General features: G+C 42.7%; 1 protein-coding gene across 1 annotated transcript in view; it reads left to right on the top strand.

The window, feature by feature from the left end:
* The window catches only part of EPYC (epiphycan), a 61,809-nt gene extending 44,735 nt beyond the window's left edge, over positions 1 to 17,074 (top strand). The window contains exons 3-7 of the mRNA XM_088453827.1: positions 2,026 to 2,191; positions 5,275 to 5,433; positions 7,647 to 7,849; positions 14,391 to 14,486; positions 16,505 to 17,074. Coding sequence (XP_088309953.1) covers positions 2,026 to 2,191; positions 5,275 to 5,433; positions 7,647 to 7,849; positions 14,391 to 14,486; positions 16,505 to 16,675 — 795 coding nt within the window. The 3' untranslated portion in view covers positions 16,676 to 17,074. The remainder of the gene's footprint in view (positions 1 to 2,025; positions 2,192 to 5,274; positions 5,434 to 7,646; positions 7,850 to 14,390; positions 14,487 to 16,504) is intronic.
* The last annotated feature ends 433 nt before the right edge of the window (positions 17,075 to 17,507 follow it).

The following is a 17,507-nucleotide window of genomic DNA, read 5'->3' as shown; positions in this document are numbered from 1 at the left end:
CTCATCCTCCTCTCCCACTTACCCAAACATTTGTTCACAGCTGCTGTTTGGCCACAACAGCAGAAGCAGAGGACCGAGATAAGCATGGTGCCATATCGTGAAAATACACAGATAACATACTAATAAAAACTGAAACATATCAATCAATCATGTGTACTGCTTACAACAAGAGCTTATAGTGTAGCTAAACCTATATATATATATATATATATATATATACAAACAAACAACAAGACAAGAAGGCGCTGATAGTCTAGTAAATAAACACCCGTTTGGTTTTAAGGTAAGTATTGTGCGTACATTTAGTAAAAATACACACATATATATATATATATATATATATATATATATATATATACAGATGTGTACACATACATCTAGCCTCCTTGCGCATTGTGCCATGGCGTGACTTGGTAGCGCGAGTTGGTAGTGTCTGTGACACTGTAACGTAGCATTTTACATTCAGAAAGATGCTCAGCGCTACAGCACTCACGCTTTATGTGTAATGCGACTTGTAATGCACGGAGGATAGATGTATGTGGACACATCTGTATATATACACAGTATATATAATGTATACTTAAAGTGTTGTACAAAACAACATGTCTTGAAACCTTGTTTACTCAAAAAATAATTTAGAAGCCATTTACTAGACACTGATATATTTACATAAAACCACTGCCTTGGGTCAACAAATTTAATTCTAATTGTAAAATGGTATTGGCCCAACATTGAGAAGAAAGCATCTTTATATGTGTGTCAGAGTCTGACATTTCTTATTAATGTGTTCTCCTATTTAGTAATGTAAACACGCATCATTACACCATTTAAGAAAGTTTTGGTAGTGAATAATTTATTATTACTAATGCTAGAGCCTGAGAGGGTGTTAAACACTGCAGAGCTGTTATGGATATGTTTGCAGCATATTCCTTCACATGGGCCTGTAGTGCTCTTGTGGTGGAACACTGCTCTTCTCAGCCTGCAATGACAGGCATCTCTTTATGTTTGGAGGTTTGCTGCAGACTGTGTGCAGGATTGTGTCATAGAGTGGTGGTTATAGATTGCAGAACTGCATATGCAGCTGTCCTCATTGTGTATTAGAGTTGTGAGGGCATAATAGCAGAAAACTGTATAAAGTACTGTAGAACATGTGGTTGTATGTAAAATGTAAAAGTATAGACAATGTTTTTTATATGTCATATCTCCTTTTCTTACATATACCACTAAGTGATTGTAAAATAAACGATTTAGCTGCACTCATCAGAGATGGGGGTGCATGCCACTAATATAGGCAATGCAGAAGTCATGGCAAAGAAAGCATATGTCATTAGTATTGATCTATGAAGGGTATGCGTTTGAATATTACCGGCGCCGAAATCCTGACGCCGGTTACAAGCCCGGTGCCGTCATCCCGAGCGTCGGGATACCGAAGGTAAGTATCAGGATGTTAGGGGGGTTAGGTTTAGGGTGCGAGGTTAGGGTTAGGCACTAGGGGAGGGTTAGGCACTAAGGGGGGTGGGTTAGTGTTAGGCTCGGGGGAGGTTCGGTTCAGGCACTTGGGGAGGGGAGATTAGGGTTAGGCACCAAACAGGGGGGGGGGTTAGGGATAGGGTAGGGAGAGGGGAAAGGTTAGCATACTGATCAACAAGTGTCGGTATGTTAACCCTTTCGAGATTCCAACGTCAGGATTTCAACTGCCGGGATCTCGAGTGCTGGCATCTCATACCGATTCCATCTGAAGGCATCATAGTTTTCACCTGTTGGTACTGTTTCGCTCTCACTTTTGTACTACATCATATTGTTTCTAAGTATAATAGTTTGCTAAGTCTTAGTACAAGTTAATGAAGCATACCAGTCATCTGTTCACAGTTGTGTAAAAGATTACGTAAGTAGAAAATAAGGATCTGTAGTACAGTGACACCTAGTGTTCAACTTTACTTCTTTAACTTCAATACTGGTAATAAAGAACGGGTTTGTAGTTCTTATTTTCTGATTGATTAATTTATTTACATTCCTCCTTTCCAGATAGAAATTGGAACTGTGCTGCCTATCGTGAATAGACCAATTCTTTCACCAGAACAAGTTCAAGAAGAAACGGAAGAAGACGAAGAATCGACACCAAAATTAATTGATGGTTCTTCACCACAGGGGCCCTTGTCTCCTGGAGTCCAAATTCCAGAAGCAAGCGGAGGTTTGTGTCACTCGTGCTCAGTTACAGAAGAGCACACAGATGTGATTATATTTTACAAGATGGTTTATAATTCACTGCAGAACACTAGTGTGTTTGTGTGTATGTGTGTGTGATTGTGTGTGAATGTGTGTGTGTGTGTGTTTGTTTGTGTGTATGTGTGTTTGTGTTTGTATGTGTGTTTGTGTGTGTATGTGTGTGTGATTGTGTGTGAATGTGTGTGTGTATGTGTGTTTGTGTGTGTGTATGTGTGTTTGTATGTGTGTGTGTGTATGTGTGTGTGTTTGTGTGTGATTGTGTGTTTGTGTGTGATTGTGTGTGTGTGTGTTTGTGTGTGATTGTGTGTTTGTGTGTGATTGTGTGTGATTGTGTGTTTGTGTGTGATTGTGTGTGTGTATGTAGTGTTGCATTGGTTTAACGCTGAGAACATTTTTTATATAAATATGTGGCAGAAATACATTTTGTGATGCAGTTCAATAGAAATTATTATTTAATATATAGTTTTAAAAAGACAAAATTGGCATTGGCAATATTATTTTTGGATAAAATATACAGGCATGAATAGTAATGTTTCACGTATTTTATTATTTCTGATTACCACATTTTATAGCAGGTATTGTAGGTGCAGGATTACATTTACACTTAACTAGCTAATACTCTTTCCAAAATTGTTGATATTTTAAAATCAAATTATGTAAATAATTGCTATTTAAACCTGACTCAGTATATTTGTGTTAACAATTATGCAGATTTTTTAATAAGATTATGCTGGTTCAGGTTCAAAGCCATTATGTACATAAGGCCTGATTCACTACAGATTGCGGCTGCGATTACGTATACAGTCTGACTGCAATTATATGATAATCCGTTGTGATCGCTATGCCGTCGCAGCACTACATAAGGACGCCCACTTTACCTTACACACATCTGTAAAGTTTAGCAAGACTGCAAAGCCATTGGTTACATCAAGAACAGTCGGAGCCTTGCGCACACTTGCACAAGCTCTGACTTTACTCAGGAATTGCTAACTTCATTGTACGCTGTGAGTACTCAGGCTGCGTATGGCATCACAGTGGCTAATTTATGCATGCCCCTGCAATGGCGTTCGAATGCACTGGCACGCCTGCGTTTCGCCAACCACCCACCCGTTACCACCCATAAACGGCAATTTCTGTCAATCACTCCGCGACAGGTCTGCATAGTCTCTGCAATCGCAGTCCCGATCACAATGGCTAGTAAGCGCACACGCACTGCAATGCATACGCATGCACAGAACGCAACAATCGACCAATTGCGTGCGTAATCGCAGTTGCGATCAGTTGTGAATCAGGCCCATAATTTGATAATGGCAAATTGACAATTTTGGAATAAAAAAATATTCATTTAAAAATATAAATTATTTATACCATGAAAAATAGGTCTTTCTGTCTTAACTACATATGCACTTCTCACTGGACTTCACTGTCCTGCAAGAAGAGAGGCCAGCAGCAAGGGGTGGGCATTCCATCACTGCTGCCTGGGAGATGGGGAGAGACTGGGGGGATAGTATATTTATTAACCATCGGTTTTGAAAAAATGCAAACCTACCAAAACCACAAATTTACTAAGGCCAGACCCAACAGGATTCTAAAAACAGGATTTAGAACACTTTAGAACATTGGATGCATAATCAATACTTTAATTAAGAAGAGTATAGAAGCACCCAGATTTACTAACAGTTGGTCTTGTAAACACCAAACACTGACCAAAAGCGGCCGAAAAACATGCCCAAATAATTGACATGCCTGTGACGGGTGAGTTTGGGAGAAGAAAACTGACATAAGGTTCCCCATATTTTCCATAAACCAGCACCAGGCTCTCCAAGAGCCGGCATGCTGGGGCAGGTTTGCTGGGACCTGTACTTCCACTGTAAAGAACAATATTAAATCTATCTTTTACACATTGCCGCACCAGGGGTGTATCTAGCGATCTGAGCACCCCTGGCAAGGTAATGGACTGGCGCCCCCCATAATTTCAGGAAGTGCCCCCAGAAGTAGCCCCTCTATACAGTGCCCCAAGTAGTAGTCCTCTCTATGCAGAGCCCCCAGTAGTAGTCCCCTCTATGCATTGCCCCCAGTAGTAGTCCCCTCTATGCATTGCCCCCAGTAGCAGCCATCCCCCCTTAATGTGCCCCCAGTAGGGCCCCCCGTCTACACTCCCCCCCCTGTGCTGTGTCAAAAAAAAAAAAACCACCCAAACACACAGAAAAAAAGAAAAGCAACTTACCTGATCCCTGCCGCTGTTCACCCCTCCGGACCCGCTCTCGCTCTGCACTATGGGTAGGGAGAGATGTCATGATGTCTCTCCCATCACCCCTTGGGTAGTCCACCCATTGGCTGCTGGTGGCATTGCCGGATGGCGACCCCCCTTTGGCCGGCGCCCCTGGCGAGTCCCATCCTGGCCAATGGGTAGATACACCCCTGTGCGGCACCACCACCACCACCACCACTTACCAGTGCCCTGGGCTTTCAGTCCAGGGTTGGTAGATCCTTGGGATGGGAAATCCCCACTTTCCAAGGAGTTCCAGCCCTGGGATTACCAGTTTGGGGCTGGTTTTATGTGATGGCAGGGGGACCGCATGCTGTGTGTACCCCTGTTATGGCATTAGTCCCTTGTCTGGTTCAGCCTGCTGCTGGTTAATGGAAAATAGGGGGAACCACATGCCGGTTTTCCCTTGATTTTATATTACCAGTACAGACTGAAAGGTCCAGTGCGTGTTAGGGATTTGGGGGGGGGGGGGGCACCACACAGTTTTTCTTTTAATTTTAGCTTTTTAATTGCTTTTAACTATAAGAAGCCTGCACAGATCACTGTTTGTAATACTGTATGCCGGCTTCGGGATCCCGACACAGCTGAATACTGCTTAGACCTTTTAACCTAGATTTAGGACCACATTGAGACATTGAAAAGAGCAGGTTTGGGATTGCTGCAGCAGACAAATGGTAAACAAAGCATATTGTACTGTTTTCAATGATTGATAATTTAAGCTTTAATTTTACATGTACTCATTTTACAATATTAAGCCCTGGTTTTGTTCTGTTTTGCAGGCATTTCTACCTGTATTCTATGTGGATGCATCCGTACTACTGTTTACTGTGATGATCACAACCTTGATTCAGTTCCTCCTCTTCCTAAAGACACTACCCACGTCTACTTACGATTCAATAAGATAAGCAAGATAAACAAGAATGATTTTGCATATCTAAGTATGTCATTTTTTTATATATATGATAGTTGTTGATTTTTAATATATCTTAAACATTTCAGAGGGCTGGTCAACCTCCTGCAAAGTTTTCCATTCAATCACTAATTGTATATGTACCACAAATTGGTACTAGATTTAGCCTCATTCAGTTTTTCTAAATGGAGTATGACATGTATGAATTTAAAACATGCCAATTACATCATAGCTTTTACTGTTGTCACAAATTAAGTTTTTAAATTTTTATTGTCAAGTGGATGCAGAGGTAACTGTTTGCCTTTGTAGTTAAAAACATGGGAAAACAACTGAACCTATGAAGAAAATATATTATTATTATTGTTGTTATTATTATTATTATTTAAATTGAATAATTCATTTAAATGAACTTTATTTTCATGAATAAACAAACATGATTTCATAGCAAGACTATTTCTAAAGTTAACAGGTACGATTAGATAGCAGGAGGTGCTGGCTAACAAACATTGCTTTAAAATGACATCAACTTATAAAACAGTATACTGCATTGCTGTCTGCCATTAACTATGCTTAATTATACTGTATATTAACAGTTACTTACATAGCAATTTCGTGTAATGAAACACTTTTGCAGAAAATATTTAATCATTCACAACAGTTCCTTCCCCAGTGGAGCATACAAATTATAAACCCTAAAAGACGGACACACAAACACACACTACCATTATGTGTTTGGGAATCAGTATGTAATGCCAGCTGTCGGGGGAATGGGATTGATATACCGTTGGCTGTTTAGCCGCCGGTTCAAATCCCGACTACAGCAGCGCGACAGGAGGACATCCCAACGTCCTTGTCGCCCTCCCCATCACCCTCTTCCCGTCGCCCACTGCCCCTCACCCTCTTTCTTTCACCTACTCTGTCACCCACTGCTTTTCCCTTTTGCCCTCTGCTTGCCATTCTCTCCTCGTCACCCACTGCTTCTCAATAACACCCTCTGCTTGTTACCCTTTCCACGTCACCCTCTGCCTCTCTCCGTCACCCTCTGCTTCTCTGTTACCCTCTCCCCGTCCCCCTATCTCTCTCCCCCCATCACCCTCTCACCATATGCCTCCCCCGTCACCCTCTACCTCCCCCTGTCACCCACTGCTGTGGGGCATATTGTGAAATATATAGATATATATATTATCTGTAATTTCCACAAGGTTTCAACAGAGCCTAACAAGGGGTGGGCCCCAAACCGGTATCTTGCCTAGGGCCCTACGATGTCTAAATCCGGCTCTGCCCAACGCCGGCTGGTAAGTACCTTAACCCTCCCTTAAGTAAAACTCAGGGTTAGGCAACCCCCAAAGTCCCCCCGGGGTGACTAAACCTAACCCCCCCTTCCCGCACCCTAAACCTAACCCTCTTGACGATCGGTATGGTGGGGTCGGGCTTCCGGCGTCGGGATTAAGATAGGCATCAGTATTTCAACGCCTATCTCAAATCTCGTGTCGGGCATGTGTAGTTGGGATTTAGACTGGCAGAATCGCGTCCGCTGGTCTATTAACTACATCCCGGATGTCGGGATGCCTCCTGTCAAAATACAGTCAGCGGCATCCCAATGGTTGGTATCCTGACAGGGGTCTGGAAACTATACTTACCCTCCCCCCTTCTCCCCCTAACCCTAACCCTCCCTTCTTGTAGCCTTACTCTAACCCTCCCCACCCTGCACTCTAACCCTCCACATTAGTACCTAAACCTAAGTCTCCCCCCTTCATGCCTAAACCTAACCCTCCTCCCTTAGTGCCTAATCATAACCCCTGCCCCCTAGGAGTGCCTAACCCTAATCCCCCCAAAAAACCTAATGCTATCCCCGCTATGGTACCTAAATCTAACCCCCCTGCTGCAAACCACTAAGACGCCCCAGACTTACCTGGTTTGGGCTGGCATCTGTCTGTGTTCCAGCGTCGGGATTAAGATGGGCGTCGGTATTTCGATGCCTATCTTAAGTCCTGTGTTGAACTTCCAGAATCGGGATTCAGACCGGCGGCAGTACAAAACAACTGGTGCACATGGAGAAAAAAAACAAAAAAACACTGGGAGAACATGCAAACTCTACACAGATATGTTCATGGTTGGATTCCTGCACTGTGAGGGAATAATACTAACCACTGTTCCATTGTGTGCGTAGCTATGATGATGTCAATGTCAGATATATCACTGTTTCTAACCATAATTCATTTGAGTCATTGTCTCTTTTAGATAAATTACAGAAGGTTGATTTGACATCAAATATCATAACAGAAATTGATGAAGATGCTTTTAGGAACTTGCAGCATCTTAATGAGCTCATCCTATTGGATAACAAAGTAAGGCAACTTCCAGAACTGCCGAACACTCTGAATTTCATCGATGTCAGCAAGAACAGACTTGGACGCAAAGGAATAAAGCAGGAGGCATTCAAAGTATGTAGCTAAAATAAAAATATGCTGTAGGGTTTTCTTTTAAAAAAAAAAAGAGGAGCCTGGTATTTTGCTATTGCACATCAATCTATGTCACCCATTTCACATTCATTTGCACTGTGCTCATTGAAAAATGTAACAGAAATTTGTATGAGCTAGATAACAAGACAGGACCCCCATAACAGGGAAAGGTTCCATGTTATTAGCTGGGGGGGGGGGGTTCTTTTATTCTGTGAGTTTTTTCTGGTGCATTCCAGACAAGTTTTCGCAGACTATTATATCTGACTACAACCTGCATGGAGTGGACAGTGATTTTGGTGGATTTCTTGGGACTTTAAACTCAACAGTTTTTTTTAAATCAGAAACTTCTACATTTCCCCCCGTGTCTCATAAAAAAGACCACGGGGCTGGAGTTAACCTTCACCAATGTTTCATGATTGGATAAGAGAACGTAATTATATGACAACTAGTTTTTTGCAACTGTTATAGGTTAACAATGGAGCTCATTCAGACCCGCTTGCTGGCAAAAAGGGCCAGATACTTCAATTAAGCGCTCACACTTCCTCGCGTAAGTACGCCCACTATGTTTTAGCGAGCTACGCCAAAGTGCGCTCGCAAATGTCTGAAGATGCCCCGTGCCACTCGCAACACACGTCATCTCCGGGAAATTAAGGATTAATCGGGACCATCGTGGGCCATCGGAGCTGCTCGCAGACCTTGGGGTTGCCTTAGCCTGCTGCAAGCACAGCGATCAGCGCTGGCTGAAATACATGCAGGTGACGTGTACAATGACGCTACTTTGCTAATTATGCATGCCCTATAAACAGCGTTTTGGTGGGCAGACACGCCTGCGTTCGCACATCTACTCCACCGTTCACAAGCACCTTCCCCTGTTACCACCCACAAATGGCACTATCTGTCACTCAAAGCAGCGACCTGATAGTGGCTTACAAGCTACCAAAATCAGATTGCAACGAATGGCTTGCACACGCGCACTGTGAATTATACGCATGCGCAAATGGGTGAAAAATCACTCAGAGTGAGCGATCGTGCCTTAGCGAGCAGGTCTGAATCAGGTCCAATGTTCAGTGACAATACAGTATTGCAGTCCAACAGCATTCACATTTGATTTTCCTGTCTTCCACCCTCTTATCCTAGAGACTCGTATACCTCGTGTAGCAGGGCTTTAAATAGAGTTTTCTTGTTCATTTCTAAAGATGGTTTAACCGAGAACATTTTAGTTGTTTTATTAGGGTATAAGTAGACCAGAGCCGTAACTAGACCTTTTGGTGCCCTGTGCCAGAAAGAGCATTGGCGCCCCCCTCATTTTTCAAAAGGACATAATGCACCCAAAAAAGGGGAATGGCCTCATAGGGAAGGGTCAGGGAATAGATAGGGGAGGCCAGGAGATGCTGGGGATGATATAAGAGGAAGCTACAAGTGAGAATGATAATAAACAGAAATTTGACAGGCCCGAACAGCGTCCCCTGACCTGTGGTGCCCTGTTCGATGGCACCGGCCGCACTACCCTAGCTACGGCCCTGAAGTAGACATAAAGCCGCATACACACTAGACGATGTGTGTATGCAGCAATATAGTCTGCGGTGGGACCCGGCGGGGGTGCCGACATTGGTAAGTGTATACCCACTTACTTTATGCTAATGTCACAGCCAATTGGATCCATACAGAGATGCCCAATGAGTGCTGTACTAATCCACCGCTGTACGCATTAAGAAGCACGATTGGTCACACCATCCAACACTGCACCAGTCCTGTGGAGACGCAGGTTCTCTGTCTGAACATGGCTGCCAGAATTAGTGCAATTATGGTAAAAGACACAGTTGCAAACCGCGATACGCCTGAAACACACCCATGTCTGGTGAGCCACCCCCCTGTTACCAACCAGAAACACCCACCAAAATTATCTTGCTCTGCATCCAAATTAATTCTGCAGCTTTGGGCGCTAACCATCGGATGTTAGTGCAGTATAGCTCGGACGCATGCATGAACTGAAAACAACGGTTACTAGCAAGCGGCATCAACACTGCCTGCACCTCTCAACCAGGCCCATTGTCTTCAGTGTTACTTACATGTCTGTATGTGAGCTATTGTGATGACAAGTCTACCAGAGCAGTGTCATCACAAGGGGGGTGTGGGGCGCACCCGGATGGCACCCGTCAAGGGGTGACACAAAAGTGCCGGGAGCCGAGTGCAGCAAAGTAGAATTACGTGCAAGACTCAGCTCCTGACACAGTGAAGGAGTCGGCACTGCATACAGACTAGTCCCCGGGAGGTAGCCCCCAGAGTGACTAAAACGGGGTTCGGGCAGTGAGGCCACGCTCCTGGAAAAGGGAGGACACGTCCCTTTTCCCTGGAACGTGGCTTCCCTGCCCGCACTACAGTCCTCCCCGCACCGAGTGTTACCGCGGGGAGGGATGCCACTGCACTAGAACCAACATGTAGCCAATCTAGGCAATATGACCATGTCAGTTAACAAGAACAAATAAAAGAGGGAGCGCTGGAGTAAAGTGCAAATGTAATGCTTTCTTATACTAGTAACCAGTGTATATAAAACAGCACAAAAGACAATGGTTATATCACAACGAAAAAATATCTGTGTGCACACAATTCTATTAATAAAGTTATCTAAAAGGAATCGGTATGAAATCCTGCTGGCCGCATGGCCGGCAGTTCGATTCCCGGCAGCGTCTGGCAGCGTCTGACAAAAGCAGAGTTCCCGGCAGCAGAAGCCCGACAGCGCTGGAAATCCCGTTCGTCGCTAAGGTAAGTATAAACTAACCTAACCTAATCCCCTAACCGTAACCCTCCTTAGGGGTGCCTAACCCTAACCTCCCCCCCAAGTGCCTAACCCTAATCCCCCCTCTAAGTGCCTAAACCTAACCCCCCCTTCCCAGCTGCCTAAACTTAAGTCCCCGGGGGGGGTGCCTAACCCTAAGACCCCCCCGGGAACCCTAAACCTAACCCTCCCCCCTGCGGCTGTCCGCTCGCGGCGCCCGGTCTCCCGGCGTCGGGGAAATGTCAGGCGCCCGACATTTCACCCTCGCCGGGATATGACAGTCGGGAAGCCGGCTGTCGGTATTAAGGCAGACGGTTTCCCGATTGTATACCATCTAAAAACCACTGTCTGGATGCATTAAAAATAGTAATATTACTGGTGGGACGCTGAGAGTCATTTAAAGGTTAGTACAGTATTTGAGACATTGTTCTCATGTAAACCGCTGGCAAGCTGAGAGATATTAGTTAGTCTATATAAATGAACATATAAACATATAACATACTGTACTATTAGATAACAGCGCTAATGTGGGACATACAGTATATGGTGTCTAGAGTGGGGTTTGAGAATAGCTCTATAACCATAAAGAATTATATGTATAATAACATATGGCTTGTTTAAAAAACATTTATTAGACACATTAATAGCTTATCACCTCCTGGGTGTGGAGTGAAGACATACATATAAAAAATAAAACAGATTATATAAGAAAGTTACTGGTGATCAGCGTTCTGCTGTCTGTTGAGTCTCACCCTTTGATGGAAATAACTTTTTATAGAGATAAATATAAGATGGTTATGTCCCGGTATAATGTCCAGCAATACTAAATAGATGGAGATATTACCATTCCTGGTCACTTTAGCAAGGTGTCCTCGCAGTATATGTATCCTCATGCAATGAAGGTAGTCCAGTGGTATCTCTATTCAGAGGAGCAGCTGGTCCGGATCTGTTGGTATTATAAATTCCAAATATTCCTTTCTTCAAGTGAATCCAATGGGTAAGGAAACCAGTAACCTGGGCTCAGTTGCTAGTTTCCCTACCCATTGGATTCACTAATAAATGTTTTTTAAACAAGCCATTTGTTATTATACATAGAATTCTTTATGATTATAGAGCTATTCTCAAACCCCACTCTAGAGACCATATATGCCCCACATTAGCGCTGTTATCTATCTTTTTCACTTTGTTACATATAAGGAGAGTAACACTCCTTTCAACAGCTGCTTACTGACAAGCGCCACTCTATTTCTTTCTTTTTTGTGGTCATACTGTACTATTAGCAGTGTTAGTAGTCAGCAGGTGATAAAATAGGTCAAGCTCAGAGGAGTAAAGATGCAGATGAGACAAACAAGATGTTGCAAAAAAGTAGCTCTGTCACTGTTACTCATATAGTGATATCCAATATATGGAATTTCTGATAGTCCTGTATTCAGGACAGGCACAGGCAGGGTAAGCGGCGTCTCATCTTGCGGTCTTCCAGTCTCCCAGCACCCAGATCACCTTCATGTCAGTTAACAGTCAACTGCTCAGTATTTATAAATAAAGACAATAAAAGTATTAATGGCATCTGAGAAAGGTACTTGTACCTGCTTCCCTACAATACCCAATTCATTTAAACCATTTCTCTGACAATTTCAAATAAAAAGACAATACATTTTTCTCCACTTTCAGTAAGAGGTGCACCCTATTGCAGCAGCCACTGTGTCTTTTGCCTTTGCATCTTTAGTCTAATGCCACATCCAATGGGATTCGTGCAGAGACGCCCACAGGCTGCACTAATCCACCACTGTGCACATTATAATGCACCATTGGCAGCACCATAGGTCTCACCATTGAACATTGTACTAGCTCTATGGAGAATCTCCATCTGAACATGGCTGCCAGTGTCAGTGCAACTGCGGCAAAAGCTGCAACATGCCCAAACTGACTAGCCAGCCCCCTATTAGGACCCAGAAACTCCCAGGTAAATTGCCTCTCTTCCAAATTCATTCTGCTGCTCCCAGCAGTAACCATCGGGAACCATGCGCAGTGCGGCTCAGATGCATGCGCAGACTGAAACTATTGTCGCTTACATGCGGTATCAACACCATGTCCACCTCTGAATCAGGCCCAAAGTGTCTGAGTAGGATATTGCGCTATGACATACTTGCTTACTCTCCCGGGACTGTCGGGAGCCTCCCAAAAATCGGGTGCCGCTCCCGACTCCCCGCAAGAGGAGGCAAGCCTCCGGCATCGTCCGCCGTCCCCCCCGCCACCACATGTAAAAGTGGGCAGTCCGGGTGACGATGACACGATTCGCGCTAAATCGCATCATCGTAACCCCGCCCCCTGCTTTGTAATTCCGGTAATATCGGCATTATGAAGCGGGGGTGGGGCCACAATGACGCAAACATGCGGACATGCCCCCGCTACGCCCATTACAGCCGCCCGCACCCTCCCTGCTGGACTGACCTGGCAGTACCCTCCCGGAAGGGGCTGCCAGAAAATCGGCAGGTATGGGCTATGAGCCACCAAAACTGCTTAAATACACCATGTTACTCCACAACATAATATTGGGCTATATGTACAAAGTGATGGCTTTTTTTAAAGCCCCCACTTTCCGGCGGGTTTCAGGGGGAAATGTAAAACTGCATTGACATTCAGTGTAAAGCATGCTGGCCTTTAAACTGAATGTTAATACTGTACTACTTTACATTTTCCCCTGAATCCAGCCAAGAAGCGGCAGCTTCTAAAAGCTGCCACTCCGTAATTATAGCCCATAGCCTGTTACAAACACTTGAAAAAGGAAATAGGTGTACAATGACTACTATAAGAGTACCATACGCTTTACCATGTACACCTTGGCCTGTGTACTGTACCTCTCTTTACTTGCAAAAGTTTATTTTTAAGTGTAATACAAGACATTATGATGTGCCCGCAGGTGCCAGGATGATGATGTCTTTTCCTCAGACTTTCAACCAACATTACTTAAGAAATTATTTTTTAGAAAACATCATAGACTTGAGCAGATGTAATCACAGGAGCTGCTGCCAACTGTGCCCCAACTATAACATCAATTGCAGTGCACATATTATCTCTCTGTGTGATACATAACCAAACATTTAACAATACCACTGCTACTCATTCTTACATATGAGTCATATGACCCTAAGCATGAGATGAGAGGTTAATTGCTTAATTAAATCAGAAAACTACTTTAACAAACATACATAACATGCTTTATACACTATATATATATATATATATATATACACACATATATATATATATACATACATATATATATATATAGTGTTACCTTTATTTGGAAGTAAGGAAATATATGTTGAGCCAGGAGCTAAGGTCGTATAAGGATGTGGGAGAGGAATGAAGGTTGTCGTCCGCCAGTAACAATGGAGCTTAGCAATGCAATGAGCTCATAATTTCCATTTGTAATTTTCCGAAATGAATGTTACTGCAATAGGTCACACCATAAATCATTGAAAACCTGTTTTATACTGGTCCCTCTGAAATCCATCCATTATATCCCCTAAGGAATTGCCTTCAGAAACGTTTCCTCACAATGTTGCTGTCCCTTAGTAAAATTAATGCAAATAATCCAGCAGGAAGCAAGAAATGTATGCTGATTTCCTCATTCCCATAACCAACACCGCACATCATGTCATCAAAATGTATTTGGTAATTGTGTTAGAATGCATTTAAATGTGCTGCAGATTAGGAGATAATACTGTATCTTTCTTTTTTCAGGACATGGCAGACCTTCGTCTTTTGTATTTAACTAATAACAACTTGGACCATATCCCATTACCTCTTCCCGATAGCCTGCAGGCTCTTCATCTCCAGGTCAGTGATTTATTATGTGTTAACATCTTGTTAATATTCACTATTATTATATCTTTGTAGAAAAATACAACTAAAACGATAACAATGACTTTCCAGTCCTGAAATTTTTTTATTTTTGATTACTTTGTTTATGTACTTCTAAACACTAAAACAAGATTAACCAAATACATACAAATAAATAAATAAACAGACATAGGGCCTGATTCAGACCCGCTTGTGAGCGCACAACGCTCGCAAGCGGGTCGATAGTCCCCCACTGTGCATGCGCACGCCTGAGTCGGCTCCGGCATGTGCATGCGTGAGACCCGGCCAGCGACGTGCTCTCCGTCGCTACGGGTCTCACACCAAATCGGGGCAGCTGTCGATTGTGATTGACAGCAAGGGTCTCGTCACAAGCCCCAATGGTCGCGATGGTCGTGACGATCGCGACCATCACCTGGCCGCTCGCTAAAGCCACAGCTTAGCAAGCGGCCAGGAGGCCATCTTTAAAAAAAAAACAGGGACGCCCTGATTGAGGGCGAGCGCTCTCAAAGAGCGTCCGGCTCTGAATCAGGCCCACTGTACAGTGATAGCATCAAAGTCAACACTATTAAAATAAATCTAACATAATGAAATAATAATAGAGTACAGTTATAGTCTCACATTCGACATTCTGTATTTTAGATTTCGATTAAATAGATTATGAGTAATGGTCGATTATACCTAGTGGGGGTTGCAACTCCCCCCCACCACCCCCCAGGAAAATCCCCCTCTATCCTGTGAGCCCCCCTCTCCCTTTAGCAGTGTCTACCTATTGGAAGTGCATTCTGCTAATAAAACTTCAGACTGGCAATCTCAGGGGTATGTTTCTTCTCACCATTGGACTGCCAGTCCAGACTGCCAATAGCAGAGAGAGTGCTTCCAATGGGAAGACTCTTCTGATTTAAATTAACATTTTCACCTGCAATTGTAAAAACTAATGCTGGGCATCCACTATACAATTATCTGTCAGATATCTGTCCAATGTGGCTGGTTGGAATGAAAACCTGTTAATGTATGGGAGCAAATGTCAATCGACCATTTGTTCACAAACACTGGAAAACAGACACAAATGGTCGTTCAGACATATCGGTTAAAACTAGGGACTTTTGTACAGGAATGATGATGTTCGTCCATGTAAGATGACGTTTAGCCTCTTTCTGAGTTCCGTTTTTTTGGAGGGAAAAATCCGAACTCAACGTGCAAACTCGAACCTATCCGAGCCTGCACATCCCTAGTTAAAACACACAAATGTAACCAATTTGACAATTGTTTTTTGTCCGTTTTAAAGTGTTTAAAACCATTTGATCGACTGTCATTTGCTCCCATACATTACCAGATTTTCATTCCAACCAGCCAGATTGGACAGATATCTGACAGATAATTGTATAGTGTATGCCCAGCATAAGTATGCAGACCTTTCATCAAGAAGGTAAAGCAGGAGATATCACAGATATCTCCTGCTTACCGGAATGGCCCGCTATCCCCATACACTAATATGGGAACAGAATTCATCAAACTCCGAAAATATTATATTTTCGGAGCTTGAGTACAAGAGCATTCGCCATCTTCAAATGGTGTTTGCGCCCGCTCCAGGCTCGTAACCCGCTCCTTCCCTATGATAAGGAGTTCTGGGTCCTTCCGTCGGACGTCAGGGCTCATGTGCGCATGCGTAACCTGTAGGTCACTCATGCGCACTAGCATCACTGGTCCTTAGAGAGCAGTGAAAAGATTCATTGCTCCTTTCGGAGCAGTGATACACTTCGGGGAGACAGCTGATTTGCTCCGAGAATAATGATAAATTGCTCCGGCGCTCGCATCGAATTAGAATGTTATTAGTTTGCACGCCGATAATTAATATCATTAATAAACCCCCTGGTCTTATAAAAATGTCCACAGGGCTGGACATCAATAAACTTTAAATGAACCAATAATTAGCTATCACATGGATAAGAAAATATAATCATAGAAGATAATTAACTTTTTTTCAACTGTTTTAGGATAACAACATTCAGGAACTGCATGAAGATACTTTCTGCAACATGAAAGATTTGTCATATGCCCGAAGAGCTCTTGAAGATATCAGACTGGATGGAAATCCTATAAACCTAAGTAACACACCACAGGCATATATGTGTCTACCTCGTATACCAGTTGGCAGACTTGTTTAAGTCAGAAGACCACAAACTAACTCACAGAAATAAAACATGTATTTGGCTTTATAATACATAACATATTTGCAATTTCAAATGTCAATTTCAACTGTGTATAAGATACTTCATTCAATACAAGTTTTTTCTCATAAATAAAATGCAAATTGAAATAAATGCAACTATTAAATATGCTAAAAAATGGAAAAAATATGCACAAAAATGTACATAAAGTACTCTCTCATAATTAATTAACATTATAATTGAAGTAAGTATGTTGCAATCATGTATTTGTATTTTTTTTGTTGTATGCTACCTACAAGTTTTTAGTAAATCCGGTTAATTTTGAGTGAAGTGAATGTAAAATGTGCCACACCTGGACAAAAGATGTACATAAAGATTGTTGGTAATTTTAATGTACCTTGAAAGTTCTTGTGTCTTAATACAATTCTGCTTTTTAACGAAAACTACTGAATTGAGCATACACTTTTTAGAATAGCTAATATGTTTATGAGGTATGAAATTATGCTGTCACCCCTAAGATGTGGTGTGGGGTTTTCCTGCCACCTTGTGGTCATTTTATATACAAACTGCTAAATCATTTCAAAATGTTGCTATCAAATGCATCTATTTTCAAGGGTGGAAAATATGAATGATTCCACAAAATATCTTGTACTTTTCCATAGCAATTCAGCATTACAGGCATAAGTAAGTATACAAATAAACACTCTTGTGTTCACATGTTTTGTGCATGTGAAAACAAAAACACTAAAGCAGCATATACACTAGACCAGGGGTCAGGGAACTTTTTTACCTTTTACCCCAAATATATATTTTGATACGCCGACGTTAC

This window comes from Taudactylus pleione, unplaced genomic scaffold (genome assembly GCF_031769625.1).
Source record: "Taudactylus pleione unplaced genomic scaffold, aTauple2 ptg000040l, whole genome shotgun sequence".
NCBI lineage: Eukaryota > Metazoa > Chordata > Amphibia > Anura > Myobatrachidae > Taudactylus > Taudactylus pleione.
The sequence above is the reverse complement of the archived record's forward strand: the minus strand, read 5'-3'. Positions and strand labels throughout refer to the sequence as shown.